This window comes from Amphiura filiformis, chromosome 3, assembly GCF_039555335.1.
Source record: "Amphiura filiformis chromosome 3, Afil_fr2py, whole genome shotgun sequence".
In the NCBI taxonomy this organism is placed as follows: Eukaryota; Metazoa; Echinodermata; class Ophiuroidea; order Amphilepidida; family Amphiuridae; genus Amphiura; species Amphiura filiformis.
The window spans coordinates 38,157,330-38,182,046 of record NC_092630.1 but is presented as its reverse complement, the minus strand read 5'-3'; the positions used below and the strand labels follow the sequence as shown (position 1 = coordinate 38,182,046).

General features: G+C 35.9%; 1 protein-coding gene and 5 non-coding genes across 6 annotated transcripts in view; 5 read left to right on the top strand and 1 right to left on the bottom strand.

Moving 5' to 3' along the window:
- Positions 1-12,433, bottom strand: part of LOC140148465 (potassium voltage-gated channel protein Shal-like) — a 212,254-nt gene extending 199,821 nt beyond the window's left edge. Inside the window, 2 exon segments of the mRNA XM_072170430.1 lie at positions 10,767-10,962; positions 10,965-12,433. Coding sequence (XP_072026531.1) covers positions 10,767-10,962; positions 10,965-11,856 — 1,088 coding nt within the window. The 5' untranslated portion in view covers positions 11,857-12,433.
- An 8,043-nt stretch (positions 12,434-20,476) lies between these two features.
- On the top strand, positions 20,477-20,548 carry Trnac-gca (transfer RNA cysteine (anticodon GCA)). Its single transcript has one exon. It is a non-coding gene; the product is annotated as a tRNA-Cys (tRNA).
- Positions 20,549-21,357: 809 nt separating this feature from the next.
- Positions 21,358-21,430, top strand: Trnav-aac (transfer RNA valine (anticodon AAC)). Its single transcript has one exon. It is a non-coding gene; the product is annotated as a tRNA-Val (tRNA).
- Positions 21,431-21,792: 362 nt separating this feature from the next.
- Positions 21,793-21,864, top strand: Trnac-gca (transfer RNA cysteine (anticodon GCA)). Its single transcript has one exon. It is a non-coding gene; the product is annotated as a tRNA-Cys (tRNA).
- A 1,184-nt stretch (positions 21,865-23,048) lies between these two features.
- On the top strand, positions 23,049-23,121 carry Trnav-aac (transfer RNA valine (anticodon AAC)). Its single transcript has one exon. It is a non-coding gene; the product is annotated as a tRNA-Val (tRNA).
- Positions 23,122-23,565: 444 nt separating this feature from the next.
- Trnac-gca (transfer RNA cysteine (anticodon GCA)) lies at positions 23,566-23,637 on the top strand. Its single transcript has one exon. It is a non-coding gene; the product is annotated as a tRNA-Cys (tRNA).
- The last annotated feature ends 1,080 nt before the right edge of the window (positions 23,638-24,717 follow it).

The window sequence follows — 24,717 nt, the reverse complement described above, 5'->3', positions numbered from 1 at the left end:
TAATCGGCGGGATTTGTATACCTCTACTCGGAAAAGCAGACCGACCTTAGAAGTGATATAGTTGACCTGTATGGTCTATATTTTGAAAGTAGACAAAGTATAGAACTTCAATTAAAACTTAGTTTGAGATGCTTCTGGCGAGATGTCACATGGCAATTCTCAAAATTAAATATTGATATTAATCCGCGATGTTATAGGGCCTGCCGATAATACAAGCTGATCAAACTGTAATTTATTCTTTTCCTTGAAGCTCCTTGAGTAAGCCAAGGATGAAAAAAATTATTCTTGACCAGGATTTTTTCTTCCTTAACCAACTCATCATGCTCAAGGGAAAGACTACATATCATTAACCTCGGATCCATGAAAATCCATAGCCCAGACCTAAGATGCAAAACGCACAAGCCAGCTATAGCCTACAAAAAGCATGCTGACCAATAAACATGATAAAATTTGCAGGCTGATGATGAAGATCGCAAATCGAACTGGCTCATATTATGTACCAGAAAATGACGGAACTCTGGGGCGAATCCGTGGTGTGCAGAATCTGAACTGGGCCGGGCTGATTTTTCAAAGCACTCTTTGAAATACATGTAACAGGGGTAGAGGAACCATACTTGTAAGGTTTGTATCATACATTTATATTTAACAAAATATTCCTTAAACATGCCCCTGGAATTTTATGAGGAATAACTTTGTAATTGAGGAATAAATTTCTACATAATATTATATAATGTTAAATAAACCTTTGTCCTTTACATGTAATATTGCCAATCTAATGCATGTAGCAATTTAATTCTTCTGACAGCTGCATACATTTTAAGGAATAATATTTTGTAACTAATATTGCAGATTAGGAGCAAATGTTGATGTTTTTAACGTTTTTCCTCCGAATCCTCCAAATGACCAACTGCGCACACCACTGGGTGCATCTACCTGGAAAGAAAGGATTTGTGCATGATCTTATCCATTTCTCACAATAAATGAGTTGCCATTCCTAAGGTTTAGAAATATATGGTAAGATTTCCAAGGTTTGTGAAAGGATTAGGGTTGGATAGAAAAAAAGTAAGCATCACCTGATCTTAGTTAGGTTGGGATGACATATACAGCTATATCCCCTTCAGTTTTATTCTTGAGTCACATTCAACATGTAGGGTTGCTGGTTTTGGAAAAAGGGCATAATTTCTGAAGACTAGCATAGCCCCTGGAGCATTGCACCACAAATGGAGGCCTTGTTAAGTAATGCACAACAGCACCAAAAAAAGCAGATTTCTATTGTGTAATAAACTACACTGTAGTAACCTTGTGTACTTTTTTTCCAAGGGATATGACCCTGTGCGATCATTCAAATCCTATTTTGCAATTATATCAATCCACTAAGTTTTGTTTGTTTGTCTGGATTCAAATGCACCCAATGTACATTGTACAATGTAGGTTGCCTTTTCGCCATACGCATGATACTTCACAAACAACATACTTTTAGGTCATTTAATGTTCATGTTATTTTAGAATTCAGGCCCAGCATACATGTTACACTGTACAACCAAGAGTCCAAAATACCAATCGTGTGTATAGCGACGATGGATACGAGTGACATTTAAATGCTTATACAATTTTGTTTTTTCTCTTTTCCTCCATTTTGTACTCTCATAAACATAGACCAGTCTGGAGGTCTCCAGTGTACACAAGGTGCGATCAGTTTTAATCTCACCTCAAAGAAGAAATACAATAATAATAATCATTGGCGAGTAATATCTCCCGCAATAGCTGCAAATTCATTTGGAAAGATTTCTATATTATATTCAAATAAAGCCAAGTCATGACAGGTATGAACCTGTGTGTGAAGAATGTGTCAATGTGAGATACTGTTTCATGTACTTTGTTATGATATTGGAAAATGTAATATTTTCTTCATTAAACTCACTGAGATTCAAAATGACATTATGACAGCCTCTCTCTCTCTCTCTGTATTCAAGTCTGAATGTGTTTTGTGTGATGGTGAAAAATTAGTATTTTTTTTAAATTTAGTACCCTCCCCCTCCCCCCCCCCCCAAGTTGGGAGAGGGGAAACAGGAAGTTTCACACTCTTGCCTCCCCTCCTCGGTTCAAAATAACAACGCAAAATTGATCAAACATTGAAGTGTACAGATATGACTTTAGACCAAAAATTCAACTTCATTAGGACCAAAATAGTATAAAAATTGTCCTGACAAAGATGTTTTGGGATCAGCACATCAGGACAACTTTACAATTTGACACTTCCTTGAAAATTTTGCCTGCTGTCTACCAAATCTACATCCAAAACATATTTGACAAAATTAGAATTTTTTTGATAATTAGATCTTTTTTGAAGGCCTATGATTCACTAACTAATAATAATTTGGCCTGAGAGATTGTGACAAAATTTTATGACCTCAAAATTTGCATATGAATGGTAGTGCCAATGATAATTTCCTACATGTATTGTGAAAAGAATGATCTGAAGGATATATCAGTACATAGCCATTATTTCATATTCAAAATATTTGCAATTTAAACTGTTATTTTTCAAAACCATAGACCATGATGCATGTCAGGATTAATGAAGTACTGTTTGTGCAGTTAGTGTTAAATACAGAATCTGTTGTGTTAATACAGCATGTATTAGTTCTGCCATCCACTACTAAGTAATATTCGTTGCTTATAATAAAGAATATGTGACATGATCTGGTCCATGGGGGCCAAAGGCGGCAAATTTGAAACTGAGATAAAGGTGAAAATATGGAGTTCAAAAACAATAAAATACATAAGAAAATAGACATCAAAAAACTTCATTACTTTAGAACCATGTATGCTAGGCTTTTGGTGTTTTCAGTAAATGATAGCCTATTATATGTATTTAATGTAATAATTACAATAACTCAATTTTCAAAAATGCCTCCTTTGGCCCCCATGGACCAGATCGTGTCACATATTCTCTTTTTTTATTTAAAAAAAAGAGAAAAAAAGACATGTTGTCACCATATTTTCCTTGACCAAACAAAAACTACTGAATAAAGAACATGCAGTCACTGTCAAGATTTTGGTCTACCAAGAGAAAATTGTAACAATGCCACACCACAAAATCTCATTTTGTTGTACAACTAGTATGTGAACATATGTGACCATCCAGCACAACTGAGCCCTGAAGTCACCAATCATCTTTTGAGATATTCAACCAAAATATTCTGCTTGAAATTAGCTTTAAAATGATGTATATCATGTCTATATCAATAAAACAGTCAATAAATTCTTTGTTTCCTATTGTTTATTGTTAAGTTCAATGGAGCATATCTCAATAGTGGCACTGGCAACATCCGGGCTCAGTTGTGGTAGATGGTCACATATTATTCATCTCATGAAAAATAGGAAAGCATAAACAGTGAAGTCTATACAAGTATTTCACCAGGTGTGTGGAAACCTTTAAGTCAATAATATTGGATGTGGTCTAATAGCGAACCTGAGGAGCATGAGTGCATACTCGCTCATCAGCTATGTGGCAATTATTTTGGCCTAACCGGAAATATGTCTTGTTTTTATTTTTATTTCATATCAGATCTAAAGATTGAAAGACTGCTACGAAGGACATTGTGGAAGTTATCTTCACTATTTGCTAGTGCATTAAAGCAAAATAAAAAGTTTAATCTATAGCAAGGGTATCTCTATTGTACATTCGTAAGGCTAAATAGAAGCCTGCAAATCAATCCTGGCCGGCTCCAGTCATTGCTAATTATAAATTCAAAGGGTTTGTTCAATAAATTATTTTTTATTGATCTACAGTACATGTACTGGATCAAAATATTTCAACCAATAAGTGTCCATCCTTCGTATCAATTTGATGTTTGTTTTAAATGATTTTTAAATTTAAAAAAAATGAATGAATGAATGAAAATAATAAAAAAATTGTAGCTGAAGAGAGATGAGTGAGAGAGAGAGAGAGAGATGCTTGTTTTAAATGCACTGCCTTTCTCAAGAGTGATGTACAATTAAAGCCCTTACTTACATGTCACATACATTCTTTTGTAGGTCTACATAAGGAAGTATGGGGGAATTTCCTATCCAAATTTGCCCACCCCCTCCATTTAATCCCACTCAGAACAAAAAACCACTGAAAATCCAACTATGCTGGGCAAAAATATATTTTTAGGCCCATTTTCTGACCCCACCCCCCCTATTTTCACCCTCTCTGTCCCACCCCTTTTCACCCTGGGAAAAAAATCTTGGTGCTCATACAATTACCACCCGTACTCTTCACAATTGCTTAGGCCAATTAGACAATATTATGCCCACATCTCTGCAGCCTCACAAAAATAAATAAACACTATTATTTTATGATTTGAAATAGTATTGCTATTTATTATGTTGATGGTCACCTATGAGAAACAATTTATTTTATAACAACCTGTACCTGATGGTCTGCGTTTCTCATTAGTCACTTGATATCATGAATTCAAGATGCAGGCTGCGCATTATAAATCAAGCGTATCTTTCTTCAGCTACAATTTATTATTTAAACATAACTCTTTTATTATGTTTGATCTTGTTTTTCCACTTCTTTTCATCCATGAGCGTCCATAAGGTTATGCAATCCAAAATGTACTTGTCAGACTTCAGGTTTGTTTTATCATGGGACTTCTACTACCAAGGTTATACTGGTTGTGATATGTGAAAGGAGACCAATCCCTGCATATATATCTGCAGGTACTCGTGCTCATCAGAAAGTTCGCAAAATATGGGGTGATTTTTGCTGAAGAAGCATGTTAAAAAAAATATAAAAAATGGTGTCAATTATTGTAAAAAAAAAACAATTATGAATTTAGTAAAATAAATGAGCAGATTCAATTATTCATAGTGCTAAATAACATTGCTTGAAATTCTTATTTTGGGAAACAAAAAAGCACAAATCTTCCTCAGTTTGGGGACATATCAAACATGTTTCTGTCAAAAAAGGGCATCTTTGAAATATTGTTCACATTTTTTTCCTACTATTGTAATTTTTTCAGGTATACGTCAGAAAATATAGCGAGCCTCCTGTCATTGAATGGGCCTGTATCATGGTATGGGTATGAACATCCAAAAATCAGTGGTTTGCCATCCAATCTATCACATCCAAATATCTATCTTATTTCTTCACTTCATGTCAACCTGACTACAATGTAATATCATAAAGACACCACCTCGGTTTTTGCTTACATTAAGGTTCGCAAGATTGCAGCTGTGTAATTAACCCGATACCGCAAGTCGGCTCGTTAGCAAAGGAGGCACATTGCTGAAGAGTTGTTGTCAGTCTGGAATGAAGGCATGCCTGATCTGTTGCAAACTTGACCTTTATTAGCCTCTTCATTTATGTTATTATATCATGCACTTGGGGAAAACAGTAATGAGCTACTTGATAACATGCTGGCATGATGCTAATGTGTACATTATAATTACATGTACATTGTACTGTTAGACAAATAAGAATTTGAACAGATTTCATCAATTTTAATCAGTTTGAAGGTACCAATTTTTTTCAATTCATTGCTCATATATATAAAGGATACTAGATCTTTAAATGGTTTAACCTTTAAAAATAATTAATTAAACAACTAAATAAATAAACAAACAAATAAATAAAATTAAATAAATAAAATTAAATAAATTTAACAGATAAATAAATAAATAAATAAATAAATAAATAAATAAATAAATAAATAAATAAATAAATAAATAAATAAATAAATAAATAAATAAAATAAAAATAAATAAAAATAAAATAAAAAATAAAATAAAATAAAATAAAATAAAATAAAATAAATGACTTTCCCAAACAACGTGGTCAATATGCCAATATTTTAGTCTTTTGGTGATTAAATATGAATATTGAATACTCCATAATAGAACTGGTTAAAACAGTCTGATGATGCATTAAACCTCATGAAGTAAAAGCATGACTGCATCAAAGCCTTCCTCTTATCATATCTAATTTATTTATAAGGGGATTTAATTTATTATTTTTATGGGGATTTAATTTCTCTTTATTAGACTTTTGTTCTGGATAGCTTATTTTTTTCATCTGAATCCAATTGTTCCTAGATTATATAAGAAGATAATATTGTTAAGTCATTTAATACTCCATGCAAGTTAAACATACTTTCATCTTCTTAAGGGGCATTTCGTGATCCACAGCCTCATCCCCCCACTTTTCCCAAAAAAAAAGATTTTTACACCACTGGATACCTCTGGCTACATAATGTTAATGTACCAAATATTTCTTGCAGATTAATTTGTTTAGCAAAAATATCGCCAAATTTGAATTTTGTTCTGGTGCACCAGAACGAAATTACAACACATTGTCTATGGAGCAGTGTAATACACATAATCATGCATAACTCACTTAACGCAAAATCGGAATCAACTGAAATTTTGGAAATAAGCTTTTTTCGTGGATCTCTACTGAAAAATGTCATAAAAAGAGGATGATAGGATCACAAAATACTCCTTTAATTCATGCAAGACTTCTGGTTCTGACAATATCTTATTCTGTTTGAGTATATAAAATGAACATTGTACTAACAAGGTCCCCCATTTGTGACTGACTGCACACAGTTCAAAAGAAACAGGAAACCTTAAATCTTTCAAGAATATTTAAAAATGGAGTTCAAAATATAATCTGGTTCAGTCAAACTGTTTTAGATTAATTTAAAATGTGCATTGCACAGTTTAATTTATTTACCCATCGGTAAAAATTACATGTAAACAATTAGCACATGTGCAGAGTTGGACTACTACAAATCTATAACAAACTACTTGAAAATAACGGTCAAGCTGTCCTCATCAATGAATCGGACCCAATCATTACATCATAACACTTTGTTACGGTTTACTACTACAATATTATTGATTATGAGTGTAGTTAATAAAGACAGCCAATACACTAGCTAAAAATACATGAACCAAGCAAGAGAGGGCAACAAAATAGCCAGACATCCCATTGTCTCGCTTTAATTGTTCATAAAATGCATCAAACTGCAAATTGCTTGTCTACTGAAGATAAATTATTAAAGTATTCCAAAATAAACAGTTATTTAATCCAAAAAAATGGAATTAGAAAAGGCCCAAGTCTGCTTGCTACATGTATATGGCTGGGGTTGAGATACGCGTATGTTGACATCTACCCTTATGCATTTTTAATGAGCTTTTGTAAGCCCTGCCAAACCCAAGAGAGAAAAAAATCTATAAATTCAAGATGGCTGAATTATGGAGTAGTTTAAACTTTTCAAATTTAAAAGTCCTTTATATTAATTGAAAGTATTGACTGAATACTTATTTTTTTATGTGGATAAGCAAAAACTGATACCAAATGATTTCTTTCCAATTATTTGGCACTATTAATATCAAGAAACATGACATTTTCTTCTACCATGTCTACTAATGGTACCTGTATTTATGGTGTACAGTTATGAATGACAGTTATGCTTGTGAAGTCCCATGACAATTGACATACATGTGTTTATTAAAGGGCCCATTTGCAGTATTGAACATTAATGTTACATTGTAGACTGTTCTCGTCTCACAAATTATAAACACCCTGATCCATGTGCTTGGTTGCATTTTCTATTAAAATTTAATATGTAATATTATGTATCAATTATTTTATTTATTTATTATGCTTTGCTTGCCCTCTATTTTTATTTATTTATTATATAAATTATTTGATATTTACACCACTCTGATTTGGCCAATTGTCACATAACATAAATCATAACTAAATGACATGTACCAGATAAAAGGCCTCGCTTTGCTACATTTTGCTCATGTTTGTTTTTGGGTGTTTTTTCCCAACTGGTTTTTTTTTACAAATTTGCAAAAGCCTGGAGCATCAAGATATTCCATAATTTTGATGGTTTTGGTTTCTGTGATGAAGTGCTTTTAGTTTAGTGAACATTTTCATCAGCTCTTTCATTTCACTTTTTACAATTATTATTACCAATACTATTCTTGATAATTAGTATTTTTATAATTCAAATCAATCTTTTTTTTTTCTATTTATTTGTGATTAATATTATGGTACCATGGTATGAGAGCACTCAGTGAACCTGTTCAGTGTAGCATGTTGAATCATATTTTCTCTCCCTCATTGCCATAAGAAGATTAAAATTTACCAGAAACAGGAATCATGGGACAATGATTTCAAATAGATTATGAGGTATCAGACAATAAATGAAGTATAAAATCAAGACAACCTCTTATTCTTTGAAGCATTGGGGATCAGATAATTGTCAGCCTAATAGAATATAATTTGCAACTCATTTGAAGTCTAATTCCAGTTTTTTTGCAATCAGTTCCCCTATGGGTATGTGTATCTATACACAAGTCATTGACCATACCAGTAAACATGTTCCATAAATAAAAACTCAGATCCAAAAAACACTAAGTAAATATGTTTATTTGAAGATCCCTGTAAACACACAAGTTATTATTATAAGAGTGATCAAATATTTCCACAATGCACACAACATTTTCCAAGGACCTAAATACAATGTACCTACCATCAAAGGAGTTCATGTGTTCCTGAAGTAATATACATTGTAGTGTAACGTAGGGTAGGAGATAACCTACATTGTACCCCTATAGCTGATGATAGCAATTCACTGTCCACACTATCTACCCCTGATAGCAATTCACTCCCTGGATGCTATCTATCCCTGATAGAAATTCCATGCTATCCAGGGACTGTCTTTTGAGTAAGTACTGTTCTCCTTAAATCTGATATACATGTTAGTTGTCACCTTAGTTGACCATTCTCTCCTTACATTATAAACTCTAAAGAACTCTCCAGAAGAGCTATTAATGCTTTCCTGCAAATTTCGAAAGACAGTCCCTGGCTATCTACCCCTGATAGCAATGCACTGTCCGTACTATCAACCACTGATATCAATTCACTGTCCATGTTATATACTACCCCTGATAGCAATGCATTGACCATGCTATCTACCCCTGATAGCAATTCACTCTCCAGTCTCCATGCTATCTACCCTTCAATAATCCCTGACAGCAATCACTCTCCATGATATCTACCCCTAATAGCAATTCATTCTCCAGGCTCTCTATCCCTAACATCGTTTGACTCTCCATGCTATTTACCTCACTGTCCATGTTATAAATTAAACTACCCCTGATAGCATGCAATGCACTGTCCTTGCTACCTACCCCTGATAGCAATTATGCACTCTCCATTCTATCTACCCCTGATAGAAACTTACTGTCCATGTTATATACTACTCCTGATAGCAATGCACTGACCATGCTATCTACCCCTGATAGCAATTCACACTGCCATGATTGCCATCTATCCCTGACAGTGTTTCACTCTCCATGCTATCTACCCCTGACAGCATTTCCATGTAAATTCCATCTCCATGCTATCTACCCCTGATACTAACGGTAACTAACCAGTATGAATTGTGTATACTCGCCCATGTTGTACATTTTCCCCCTAAAAGTGTTGATGAAGAGTCTTTCTCAGTTTTTATAACCTATCACCTTTTCAGAGGACACACGTTTCAGGTTTGGTGTCTTGACCAAAATAATTGAACTACCACAACATATATATTAATGACTGACACTGTTGATTTTCATTGTTTTAAATGAATTCACTTTCAGAAAATAACATTTGAGAAGAGCAAATTACATAACTTGCAAAATGATAGATCAAGCTACATGTAATAGCTATAGTAATAGGCAGTGATTGGCTGGCCTGCAATGTTGTAAAAGTGAGAAATCAATCTATCAGCTGGAAAATAAGATACATCATGTAGCATAAACTCATAAGGTGCAACAATTTCAGCAGAAAGTGATATGGGGGTCACCATCACAATGAAGGGTTAAAATTTTTAAAAGAGCATATCTACATGTAGACCTATTTGCAAAGACCTTCCGCACTTTCCGATTTGGTGCAGTTTATGGTATAAACATGAATCACATCATCATCACATCAGCATCTCATTTGTCAATCAATCTGCGTAGCATCGTGTGAGGTAGGCATGATCTTGTTACACGATCAGGCAAAATAGGGTGGGGCAGGTGGATTTGTTTATTTTCCCTTTAAGTACTTGATCTCACATTCAAATCACAACTTTTGCCAACTTTGCTTTAGTTTGTACCTCTGTGTTTTCCGATCACAATTTTCCATGTTCGTTGTATTCCTTTTTGAAGAGAAGCACCGCATAGTGGTTTTTCTGATTTTGTTGTTTTAAAGTCTAGAGTCGGGTCCAGATTTTAGCCGATTACTCCAATACAAGTTTTTGGGGGCCTCGGTCAGCCAGTGTGAAAGATCTTTGCAAAATAGTAATAATATACACTGTAATACTATATTATTCAAAATAGTGAGTTTATTTGATACAGGACATCCCTCTGGTTGGGTCTGATTGGGGTGTAATTTTTAAGCCAGTGGGTTAATACGATTATATGAGCTGGGGCGTAACCACCAGAGTGGGATGGGGAAGACTGCCCTAAGAAAAATATCTTCAGGTAATATGGGGAGGGGAAATATGTGTGAAATCAGCCCTTTCTGGATGCTCTTTCCCCCTAACCAGGAAAATGTATCAATCGCTGGGTTTCCCCTCTCGGAACGAGGCAGGTTGCGCACAGGAGGAGGATTGTTTGAGTCCGGAAGATCTACTGATAACATACATGGGTTCCCCATTTGGAAGTTGCAAAAATCTGATTAAAACTTTAAAACACCACATGCAAACACACACGATTCTTACCCGAGTGTTGTCATGGTAACAATTGTGTACCAGAAAGCAGCGGGAATGCAGTAGAACTTGGTGCCTGGGGAATCTTTCTCAGCATAGAACATAATTGTTGCGAAAATTATAATTGCCATGCTTAAGGAGAAGACCATAAATCCTAGTTCACTGGCGCAGCTTTTCATGGTGCTTCCTAGGATGCGTAAACCTTGTAATGCCTGGAGAACTTGAAAATTCTGAAGACTCGGAAGACTCTCAAGGTAACAAACATGCCAGTAAGACTGTCATCTTTGAACAGAAGTCCTACATAGTACGGCATAATTGCCACAACATCAATGACGGACATGATAGTGCGCATGAACTTGCACCTGTCCGGTGCTGCATAGAGTCGCAAAATATATTCTACTGTGAAAAGCATAACACAGGCTGTGTCTAAGCAGAAGAAAGCTTCATGGTATCTGTCCCCGCATTGCAAAATTGTGACCGTACCTGGCTTTGGAGAGCAGGGGACAGTTTCCACCACATTAGCAATGACGGAAACGGCAATAAAGAAACCAGTTACATAATAAAAAACAAGCGCTACAGTGCCTGTGTGAGGGTTCTCAAACGCTCTCCACATTTTTTCTCGTAATGTCAACAGTTCATCTAGGTCCCCTGCTTCTGACATTCTCTCATCCATCAGTCTTTCTGCTGCATCTCTCCGCCTATCTCGGTAATCTTCATAACAACAATCTCCTATGATTTCGGGCATGATACCGAAAAAGGCTAGTTCTTCATCAAAAGAAGTGAGACATTCTTGGCGAGGAAAGTGCATGCTGCCTGTGCGATAAAATGCTAAAATATGTCGGAAGAGATCAGGATCTCTGTCGAAAAAGTACTCATCGTTGCCTTCATCATAAAAGAATTCCTTCTCGTTGCTGCCCAATAATGTGTCTGGATACTTTTCCAGCATATGCCTCCATGTTTCATATTTTCTTCCACTTACATTGATCACAATACGACCGCTTCCATCACATCTAGTCTCTGGGGGTGGGGGCATGGGGTTGGGGGAAATCGGGACCCAGCCGATAGCGGCTGCCCGAGCAAACGGGAGCCAGGCGGCAGCCATGCTTTTCCTCTCTATAACGCCCAGGGTTAGCGATGAAAAACAAATCAGCTGGTGATACAGCAAAGAATAGTACAGTAGCAAAACGCAAACAGAAAAATAATATCGTGTAAATTTGGTAGCGCTAAAATATATTCCAAGATGGAATCTGCGCCCTATGTTGTAAACTCAATAGTGCACAGTCCGTCGTTGTACAGTAAAATCCAGTGCGCTACTGCACCTGTGTGTTTTCAATACCTGTCAGATGAACCAGCGATTTCTCCGTAGAGTCGAAGTATGGCTAATTCAGCAGCCCGTACAATATTCAATTTACAAGGATTTGCGGTGAAAGCCGCTTTTGACGCCTTTTTCTAACCGTAAGCGTGCATCGCTCTCGGTAACCTGCCGGTAAAGCAGTTTTGACGGATCCACAAGATGTTTTACGCCGAAATTATCGCGAATTACGCTAAATTCATGCAATTTTCCGTCAACATAGTGCAGTAGGAATCGGCATACGGCTCCATCGCAGACGCCATTATCGCTGAATATCGGAGGAGAAATTGACAGATAGTAAACCGGCCGGCAACACTTTCGATGATCCTAACGTTTCTTATTATGCAGCCGTAACCTCATTAGGAATTCGTTGTAATCAACAAAATCTTTCTGTTTATATCAAAAATACTAGCCATTTAAAGAGGGTTTTAAGGCTGTAGAAATTAAACTATAAAGTTCAAATTATTTTTAATAAACACTGTTATAATTTTATATGCTTTTCAAATATTTCTTTGATAAAACAATTTTCATAAGTTTCAATTCTCCCAACCTCTAAATAGATAGTAGCCGTTGCATCGTATTTGTATTGGTTCCCAGGTAATGAATATCGAATATGCAATTAGCATTTAGTAAAGCTTCTGGTCTTACGCAGAAAACTTTTTGCAGGTGGATTTAGAACGCCATCTGCAGTTCCGCAGCTCAGTGGAGACAAAAATAACGTTACGGGTACAGTCGAAGTCAAAATTGCATTTGAACTTTCATTTCACCATGACCTGTTTCTGCTAAAGATTTTTTTGTTTCTTAATGCAGTAAAAGACACAATTCAATGATATAAAATCACATAGCCTACAGTGTGTCCCAATCCCGGGTCTCAATAAAAAAAATCATCAAAAATCAAAGTACTTACTGAATTATTCTGAAATCACAAAACTTGAGAAAAGAATAATATGTAGCACAATCTGTTTCTTACTGAATCTTACATAATGATATCAGCGCAAATATTGTGCAGTGGCGTAGCCAAGGGGAAGCAATGGGGGGGGTATTTTGTCATTTTGTGTGTTAAAATAAAAATAATGGTAACATATTATTAGGGATACTTATTATGTTAGATTTTACACGTAGGCCCACAGTCTACAAAGAGAGGGGAAAGGGAGAAGGAATGATGGTCAGAAAGAAAGCAGACAGATAAGCAAGATTCGTGTTTTTACGATATTCTGAGCTAAAACAGGAAGGAAGGAAATAAAGAAGGAATAATGGAGAAAAGGAAAGAAAGATAATGCTTCACATTCTGGAGGCAAAAGTAAAAATCTTACAACCGAGTGAACCAATTTACCCGTAGCCCAATGTAATCTGAATTTTGTGACAGACAATTGTTAGAAAACATGGAAACATGTATGTTATTCCCTCAAATTGCAAAAATATTACAATTTGAATATTTTCAGTGGCAGTTAAAACTAACTAAAGAATTTGGATTTTGTTTCACTTCATTAGGATAATATTTTTTAATCAACAAACAAAAATAATAATATTAAATATTCCTTTGTTTCATTTTACAGCTTGTGCTACCATCATGCAGTGGCTCGGGGGCCCGACCCCAATCATTTTCATGGCTATGGAAAAGCCCAGCCTGATCTTCCAATAACTTGGGCCAGGCGCCACCCCCCCCCTCCCCTATTTAAAATCTTCCGCAGCCCCTACCATATTAATGAAAGTTCACAATGAACTTTTAAGTTCGGCCACGTGCGACCTTTGGAAACTGGTGATGCAAAAGTTCATTCATTTGCAGATGGTCAATGTTGTAATGCTATATGCGGATGGGTGCGAATACTGAATGTGATGTGTGTAACTAAGAGATGAACTTCAAACAGTACATAAATAAACTCAATCACATTCTCAGCTATTCTCTGCATTGAAAACAAAAACAACAACAACAACAACAAAGGGGGAGAAAAGGAAACATCATTACATGAAGGAAAAAAAACATTTCCATCAACATCATTCATTGATTCTAACAAACCATTATCATCTGCCACCATTAACCTCTTTACTAGACTATGCCATAGTCGAATTTTGCTTTAAAAAAATATTATTATTATTTAATCATGATGAACACATTCCGTTGAACTCAAAATTATACTGATGTTTATTTAACACGTTAAAATTAAAGTGTTCAATAATAGTAAAATGGTCATAAACAGTTTATATAATTAAAGAAAAAATAGATGAATAGTGACAACTAAACAATCCTGATTTTGGAATCTACCAGTTTATTGATCGCGAAAGCCCGAGTAAAAAATCCACTTGGGAAGCTAACAAACAGAGGGAGTATGGTGACTGAAAATATCAGATGTGAAAATCTATCAATTGCACACAAATTAATACAAATCAGTGTTTTATGCTTAAATGTAATAGCCAGAGTATGGAAAATGGGCAAGTGGACTACGGAGAAGTCTACCTTTTTACTGACATGCATCATGCCCATATGCACAACTCTTGCAAATAACATTCCTCAATAGTAATAGCTAAAAAGAAAAAAACTAAAACAGTACCAACTAACCAGCAGGGGGAACTTTGGATGCAGGATCTAAAAAAAAAGATTCAAACAGTGTACACAACAAAGGAAAATACTGTTTAAAACTGTTTAATATGTACAGCAACGTCCACAATTTAGGTTTAAAAGGGCAATGGTAATAGAATAGAGGAAAATCTCAATTATGTGCTAATATAAAATTATTGTTGAAGTATTTTTGAGCAAAAGTTGATCACCCACAATCTTGGAAAAAGTACTTGGAACATTTGGTATAGGCCTACTTTATTGTAAGTCAGTGCAGAATTTGCAATGATCATGGAAATGATGACGTGTATTTTGTGTATGAAAAAACATGACATCTACAACAATGTTTACCCTTCCCCTCTCCCCATCAATCAATGTTGGAATACTTTGGAAAACTGCTGAATACATTGGCATTTCACGACATTGCACGTTGAAGAGCTCGAGAGGGGTATCAGTTTTCCGTTCTTGACACAGATTGAAGGCGTGATGTGCCCTGAGTAATTAAATTTGATCATTTATCGTTGTTTACTCTGCATTGAAAACAAAAACAACAACAACAACAACAACAAAGGGGAGAAAAGGAAACATCATTACATGAAGAAAAAAAAACATTTCCATCAACATCATTCATTGATTCTAACAAACCATTATCATCTGCCACCATTAACCTCTTTACTAGACTATGCCATAGTCGAATTTTGCTTTAAAAAATATTATTATTATTTAATCATGATGAACGCATTCCGTTGAACTCAAAATTATACTGATGTTTATTTAACACGTTAAAATTAAAGTGTTCAATAATAGTAAAATGGTCATAAACAGTTTATATAATTAAAGAAAAAATAGATGAATAGTGACAACTAAACAATTCTGATTTTGGAATCTACCAGTTTATTGATCGCGAAAGCCCGAGTAAAAGATCCACTTGGGAAGCTAACAAACAGAGGGAGTATGGTGACTGAAAATATCAGATGTGAAAATCTATCAATTGCACACAAATTAATACAAATCAGTGTTTTATGCTTAAATGTTATAGCCAGAGTATGGAAAATGGGCAAGTGGACTACGGAGAAGTCTACCTTTTTACTGACATGCATCATGCCCATATGCACAACTCTTGCAAATAACATTCCTCAATAGTAATAGCTAAAAAGAACAAACTAAAACAGTACCAACTAACCAGCAGGGGGAACTTTGGATGCAGGATCTAAAAAAAAAGATTCAAACAGTGTACACAACAAAGGAAAATACTGTTTAAAACTGTTTAATATGTACAGCAACGTCCACAATTTAGGTTTAAAAGGGCAATGGTAATAGAATAGAGGAAAATCTCAATTATGTGCTTATATAAAATTCTTGTTGAAGTATTTTTGAGCAAAAGTTGATCACCCACAATCTTGGAAAAAGTACTTGGAACACTTGGTATAGGCCTACTTTATTGTAAGTCAGTGCAGAATTTGCAATGATCATGGAAATGATGACGTGTATTTTGTGTATGAAAAAACATGACATCTACAACAATGTTTACCCTTCCCCTCTCCCCATCAATTAATGTTGGAATACTTTGGAAAACTGCTGAATACATTGGCATTTCACGACATTGCACGTTGAAGAGCTCGAGAGGGGTATCAGTTTTCCGTTCTTGACACAGATTGAAGGCGTGATGTGCCCTGAGTAATTAAATTTGATCATTTATCGTTGTTTACAATTAAAATCTATTTCATGAGACATTTGGGGAAATCCCTCTCATTTATGAAGTTGATCAAAACAAATGAGTCATTTCTAATTTTGGATAGTTGGAAAACCCCTTTGTGATGTAATCACTGTAAACAAATTCAGGACTATTTATGGATGGGGAATACCCGAGAATATAAAGTGAATATGACATCATGGTAATACCCATAGGAAGTGTTGTAATGTGACAGAATGGTCTATTAATAGATAATGGGTTTTTGGGAAGCATAAAAAGGTGCAGTATTTGAGTTTGCTCTTGGCAGAATATCATGAGTGTTTGTAAACTTTCTACGTGTTAGTCATCGTTGCGCTTCAAAAAGAGGTACATTTTAACCAGTTTACATAGCCAATAATGTGTTATTTTAATACAACAACGAAGGAGATTTTGAGTGGATGAAAGACTGCTTGAGTGAGTGGAATCTGGTTTATAAAACAACACATCTGTCAATAAAGTGGAGCAGTGCAGAATGAAGCATGTTTCCTGGAGAAAGAGAGTGATTGGTGAAAGAAATACCATTGTTTTGGAGATTGTCATCTGCGCAAGGAGTTAAGTGTTTGGAGAACTGTGCAAGGAGTTGAATGTTTGGGGAACAGCGCAAGGAAGTTAAGTGTTTGGAGAACTGCGCAAGGAATTAAGTATTTGGAGAAAGCAGCACCATTTTTGTGCGAGGATTTTATACGCAAAGGATTATAAATCCGTACAGTGGACTTCGCTGAACAGTGATTTTCGCAGGACAAGAGATTAAGGATTTATACATGCATCAGCCGTCCAGAACATTGCAATAGAACTCTATGATCACTAAGAAGGAGACTGCTGGTTATGTACTGATTAGTTAAAACTGTGATTGTGTGATTATATTGTATTTGAAATTGTTGATATATGAAAAGCTTTGTTTCAAAACCCCTTACATCCACTTGCCCAATTTTGAGAACACATCAAAAAATCATCAAAATAATCACTGATATAAGGTGTTTTTCAACAAAAGCAGTTTTGGGCAGGATGCTCATCCTACCCAAGCATCTCGCCAAAACTGCTTTTGTTGCAGGCCCCATTGTGATTTTTTTGATGAATTTTTGATGTGTTCTCAAAAATGGGCAAGTGGATGTAAGGGGTTTTGAAACAAAGCTCTTCATATATATACCAATCATATTTTACTTTCAATTAAAGACTTAGGTCTTGTTAAACCCTTAATGTACGATTTCATTCAAATTTTGAATTTATTATTATATACTCAAAATACTAGTAATAGTAATAATTATCGGGAAGGGTTTCTGTTCATTTTGAGCTAAAATAACAAGGTAAAGTGAAAGAAACTCTGCTGGTTATTTTGGCCGTTTAACACGCAGTTTAAAACGACATAATGTCATAATTCTTTGAATTATCGAACTTTGCTCTGTTGACCTACAAACACAATAAATTTGGCTGATTTCATTTAGGTGCAAGTTGGAACATGTGTAAACATTACAAATATGCCACAAAAATCAAGTTATTTCATATTATAAGATCGTACGTTATGGCTTTAACTAAATCAAACAGTGTATTAGTGTGAATTCGGCTAAAAGATGATTTTGGCCTTGAGTAGTTCCGACTCATAACAAAGGTATCTTAACTAATTTGGACCTGTTGAATCCAAAATGGCTTTGAGTAAGCGTTATTTTGAATTTTTGCGCGTAAAATGTGTATTATATCACGAATTTAAAACAAAAATCAAAATTATTTGATATCGGAAGGATATTCCTCGCAATCAGAATGCAATTTGGCGTGTCTGATGTGCTCTCAGGTTCCTTATCCGATTCCTTAATGTTGCAAGAACCTGCATCTTCTGATGATGACCTTCAGAGTGAGACTGAAAAAAAAACCCAAGAAGCCAAAGCAACTCAGGGTAAAGTTTGAAGGACCCAGACGTGGCAAAAAGAATTCGCAGCTAATGTTGGAGGGAATTTTGCTCCGCTGATCTGCTTGAAACAGATACAGACCTGGATTTGGATTCCTTAACTGACACCTTTAATATAGCGCTCTCATTAAGACTGCCTCTGGGCTCTTAGACAAACACTGGCATGGAAATGAGTCATGGATCACAAAGGAAGTGCTGGAACTCTGCGATAGGAGAAGTAAACGAAATAATCCGGATGGAGCAAGAGAGTATAGGGAGCCCAACAAGTTGGTTAAGAAGAAAACGAAGGCAAAACTGGACTGGACAGCAATGTGTAGAGGTGGAGTCAAGTCTGACCAACAACAGGAAGTGTCTAGTGGAAGAAAAACAAATGCTCAGTAGGTGGACGAAGTACTGCTCTGACTTATACAACTATGAACTGCAAGGCGATCCTTCAATCATAGACTGCCACTACCCAGATAATGAGGAAAATAAGAGAAGAGAAAGCACTGAAAAAGGGCAAGTCACCAGGCATAGATAACGTTCCAGGTGAGCTTGTCCAAGCAGCAGGTTCTAGCTATATATGCTTACAAAAATAATTAAAAACATTTGGAAGACAGCCAACGGGCCTACACCTAGACCTTGGACACAGTCACCAGTGATTACATTCCCAAAAAAAAGGAAACGTCCAGCTTTGTCAGAACTACGGTACAATCAGCAGTGTTGGAGGACTCGGGACTCGGACTCCGACTCGAACATTGAGGACACGGACTCGGACTCGGACTCGGACATCAGAAATTGGCAGGGACTCGGACTCGGACTTGGACTCGGACACCAAGGACTCGGACTCGGACTCGGACTCGGATGATGAGGACTCGACTACAACACTGACAATCAGTATCATAATGTTAAGAGTCATCTTGAACAGACGGAAGCCTCTGGCGGACACATTATCGCTGAAGTACAGACAGGCTTCAGAGCAGGAAGGAGTACCACAGAACAGGTATTCAACACCAACAGGACCTACATCATGTCTTCATTGACTTTAAGAAGGCGTTCGATAGGGTGTGGCATGCAGTGCTGGAATTATTCTGGAATACCCAGCGCACAAGTATAACCCCATAACCCTAATCCTAACTCACCCTAATTATAACCCTAATCCTAACCCACCCTAATTATTTCTCTAACCCTACCCTAATCCTAATTATAATCCTAACCCCTAACTCTAAAACATAATTATGGTGCGCAGGGTATACCAGAATTATACCGCAGCGCTTTTGGTCACTATGAACTTATATAACATCAACCCAATACTACAGAGTACCATCAACAGCTGTACAGTAATGGCATAAGTGCAGTGCTGGCAAATGGATACATTGACGAATGGTTTCAAACAACAGTCGGGTTAGACAAGGATATCCACTATCACCAACACTATTCAACTTGTTCGTTGAAAGAATTATGACCGATGCGCTCAGTTGGAGGCAGAGCAGTATCATCCAATTCGCTGATGATACAGATGGTTTAGCTGGCAGTGAGCAAGACCTAAAGTCCCTGATAAATAACCTCCATCAAACATCACAGAGGTATGGAACGGAAATAAGTGCAGAAAAGACCAAGTTGATAGATAGAAGATCACAGTTTGCTTAAGTACTCCTCAACGGTGTTTCCGTGGTGTAGCGGTTATCACATTCTTCTAACACGCGAAAGGTCCGCAGTTCGATTCTGGGCGAAAACAAACCGAAATGTTTTTTGTTGCACGCCCTAGTATTTTCTTTTCCACAATTTTTTTTCCAGATTTCATCATTTACTAAAATATGAGTGTCTCTTCAAAAAATAAAACAGATAGCCCCTTGTTGTTTTTCTTGTTACATATATAGTATTCAATAATTATCATCTTGTCAGTATGCTAGTCAGTTTGTAAGTTTCAACACGGGAACACGTTATATCTAGTGAAAAGATATAGCTCAGCGGCCAACATTAATGTAATTGTAGGGCGTAGGCCTATAATAGTAGGCCATACACGACAAACAAGATTTTCTCTCTGAATTGGCCGTATTTTTACGTGTAAGAAAATCAATCGCATTATCGTGTTCACTCTAGCATTTCGCGACTGTCAAGGTAAAATGAATATTGTATACATTATTTCATCATGCTTTGGTGATCTTGGAATAAATAGCTATTTTGATATCTGAGTTTATCATATGGGGATATAGCTCAGTGGTAGAGCATTCGACTGCAGATCGAGAGGTCCCTGATTCAAATCCGGGTGTCCCCTTAAAATATTATTTTTGATCAGCTTATTTTATTTTTAAGGACAATTTTATCATGTATAGTTTGTATACACCTGTGTTCATATATTTTTCCGGAATTTATTTTTACATACAGAACACAGTTTACAAAATGAAAATAAGGTTTGTTTTGAGCGTTTCGACAGTATTTTTTTGTGGGACATGAGAGCACATCAGACATATCGAATTGCATTCTGAATACGAAGCATGTCTTTCTGATATCAATAACTTTCATTTTTTAAATTCACGACGATATAATACAAATTTTATGACAAATTATTAAAATTTGAAATTTGTCACATTTTTGATATATAACAGTCCTCGAAGTAAAATGTTAAAATCTAATGATATATTCTTAAAGTGTATGTATAGCTGGGAGAAAAAAGCCGACGATCAATTGAAAATTTTGACCTTTCATATTGAAGATATGGATTTTTTCCCAAAAAGACCTAATTTTTTTTGGTGTTTTGGGTAAACAATCCATATCTTCAATACGAAATGTCAAAATTTTCAATTGATCATCGGCTTTGCATCCCACCTACATACACTTTAAGTATAAATCATCAGATTTATAAAGTTTACTTCGAGTACTATTAAATTTCAAAAATATCAATTTTTAATCATTTGCCATAAGATGAGCATTACATTGCGAATTTCAAAAAATCAAAATTATTTGATATCATCAGGACATTCTTCGTATTCAGAATGCAATTCGATATGTCTGATGTACTCCAATGTCTCACAATAAATACTGTCCAAACGTACATACCCTATCCCTTAAGTATTCCTCAACGTGGTTTCCGTGGTGTAGCGGTTATCACATTCGCCTAACACGCGAAAGGTCCGCAGTTCGATTCTGGGCGAAAACAAACCGAAATGTTTTTTGTTGCACGCCCTAGTATTTTCTTTTCCACAATAAATTTTCCAGATTTCATCATTTACTAAAATATTGCGTGTCTCTTCGAAAAATAAAACAGACAGCCCCTTGTTGTTTTTCTTGTTACATAGCATTCAATAATTATCATCTTGTCAGTATGCTAGTCAGTTTGTAAGTTTCAACACGGGAACACATTATATCTAGTGAAAAGATATAGCTCAGCGGCCAACAAAAAGTAATCATTAGCATTCCGCGACTGTCAAGGTAAAATGAATCAAGTTTTTTATACATTATTTCATCATGCTTTGGTGATCATGGAATAAATAGCTATTTTGATATCTGAAACTACAATGTGGGGATATAGCTCAGTGGTAGAGCATTCGACTGCAGATCGAGAGGTCCCTGGTTCAAATCCGGGTGTCCCCTTAAAATATTATTTTTGATTAGCTTTATTTTATTTTTAAGGACAATTTTAACATACACCTCTGTTTATATATTTTTCCGGAATCAATTTATTTAACTTTCTAACTGACACACAACACAGTTTACAAAATGAAAATAAGGTTTGTTTTGCTCTGTATCGTCGTTTTCTTTTTTCTTAGTATTTCTTTAGCTCTTTCGTTTGTTAATTCTTGAATTCTTTCTCTTCTTCCTTTTTCTTCAGTCTTTCTTTCTTGTTTTCTATCCTCAGTTGCCCTCCAAACAACTTAACTTGATGCGCAGTTATTTTAAGCAACCATTGGTAAGATAGCATCCGATTGTGATTCTACTCCATGACTAAAACTGTATAATTGCAATGAAACTTTTACAAAGCGGCCCGTAATGCAGGAGGAAGTAAAAGAAGAGAGAACAACACAACATAATAAACTATATGAAAGAATTCTGGCGTCCCGCCCACAACCCCATTAGAGTACTAAAACATTTCCCTCATCCGCCCTGGATTTTTCTTTGGATAGACAGAGCAAGTTCTCTGAGTTAGACTACTACTAGCGGTAACGGATTCGAAACTAAATAAATGTGTGCTATCATCAGTAGACAACAGAATTTAACATCTGACATTGCATCACTACATAGCCTGACAAGCGACGCGATCATGATCTTCTGATGATGACCTTCAGAGTGAAACTGAAAAAAAAACCCACACAATGCACAAGAAGCCACATGTGGCCAAAGCAACTCAGGGTAACGTTTGACCTTGAGCAACTGAAGCCAGGACCAAGACGTGGCAAAAGTATTCGCAGCTAACGTTGGACTGAAGGAAATTTGCTCCGCTGATCTGCTTGAATGATACAGACCTGGATTTGGACTCCTTCATTAACTGAATACAGCTCTCATTGAGACTGCCTCTGGGCTCTTAGGCAAGCACTGGCATGTAAATAAGCCATGAAGCACAAAGGAAGTGCTGGAACTCTGCGATAGGAAAAGAGATGATTTGTAGAATGAACTTCTGCAAAACATCAAGGTGTTATTTTTCAATAATATATTGATTTAGATAATGAAAATCGATATTTTTGGCTGCCTCTACCAACAATACCTAGTCAACCCTTAAGTTTTACACATTTTGATATTATAGAAGATCACCGTTTGCTTAAGTATTCCTCATCAACGTGGTTTCCGTGGTGTAGCGGTTATCACATTCGCCTAACACGCGAAAGGTCCCCATTTCGATCCTGGGCGGAAACTAGCTGAAATGTTTTTGTTGCTTTTCTACAATCAATTTTCCAGATTTCATCATTTACTAAAATATGAGTGTCTCTTCGAAAAATAAAACAGACAGCCCCTTGTTGGTTTTTTTGTTACATAGCATTCAATAATTATCATCTTGTCAGTATGCTAGTCAGTTTGTAAGTTTCAACACGGGAACACATTATATCTAGTGAAAAGATATAGCTCAGCGGCCAACAAAAAGTAATTGTAGGCCTATAATAGTAGGCCCTATATGACAAACAAGATTTTCTCTCTGAATTGACCGTATTTTTACGTGTAAGAAAATCAATCGCATTATCGTGTTCATTCTAGCATTCCGCGACTGTCAAGGTGAAATGAATCAAGTTTTTTATACATTATTTCATCATGCTTTGGTGATCATGGAATAAATAGCTATTTTGATATCTGAATTTATCATGTGGAGATATAGCTCAGTGGTAGAGCATTCGACTGCAGATCGAGAGGTCCCTGGTTCAAATCCGGGTGTCCCCTTAAAATATTATTTTTGATCACCTTATTTTATTTTTAAGGACAATTTTAACATACACCTCTGTTTATATATTTTTCCGGAATTTATTTTTACACACACAACACAGTTTACAAAATGAAAATAAGGTTTGTTTTGCTCTGTATCGTCGTTTTCTTTTTTCTTAGTATTTCTTTAGCTCTTTCGTTTGTTAATTCTTGAATTCTTTCTCTTCTTCCTTTTTCTTCAGTCTTTCTTTCTTGTTTTCTATCCTCAGTTGCCCTCCAAACAACTTAACTTGATGCGCAGTTATTTTAAGCAACCATTGGTAAGATAGCATCCGATTGTGATTCTACTCCATGACTAAAACTGTATAATTGCAATGAAACTTTTACAAAGCGGCCCGTAATGCAGGAGGAAGTAAAAAGAAGAGAGAACAACACAACATAATAAACTATATGAAAAGAATTCTGGCGTCCCGCCCACAACCCCATTAGAGTACTAAAACATTTCCCTCATCCGCCCTGGATTTTTCTTTGGATAGACAGAGCAAGTTCTCTGAGTTAGACTACTACTAGCGGTAACGGATTCGAAACTAAATAAATGTGTGCTATCATCAGTAGACAACAGAATTTAACATCTGACATTGCATCACTACATAGCCTGACAAGCGACGCGATCATGATCTTCTGATGATGACCTTCAGAGTGAAACTGAAAAACAACACCACACAATGCACAAGAAGCCACATGTGGCCAAAGCAACTCAGGGTAACGTTTGACCTTGAGCAACTGAAGCCAGGACCAAGACATGGCAAAAGTATTCGCAGCTAACGTTGGACTGAGGGAAATTTGCTCCGCTGATCTGCTTGAATGATACAGACCTGGATTTGGACTCCTTCATTAACTGAATACAGCTCTCATTGAGACTGCCTCTGGGCTCTTAGGCAAGCACTGGCATGTAAATAAGCCATGAAGCACAAAGGAAGTGCTGGAACTCTGCGATAGGAGAAGAGATGATTTGTAGAATGAACTTCTGCAAAACATCAAGGTGTTATTTTTCAATAATATATTGATTTAGATAATGAAAATCGATATTTTTGGCTG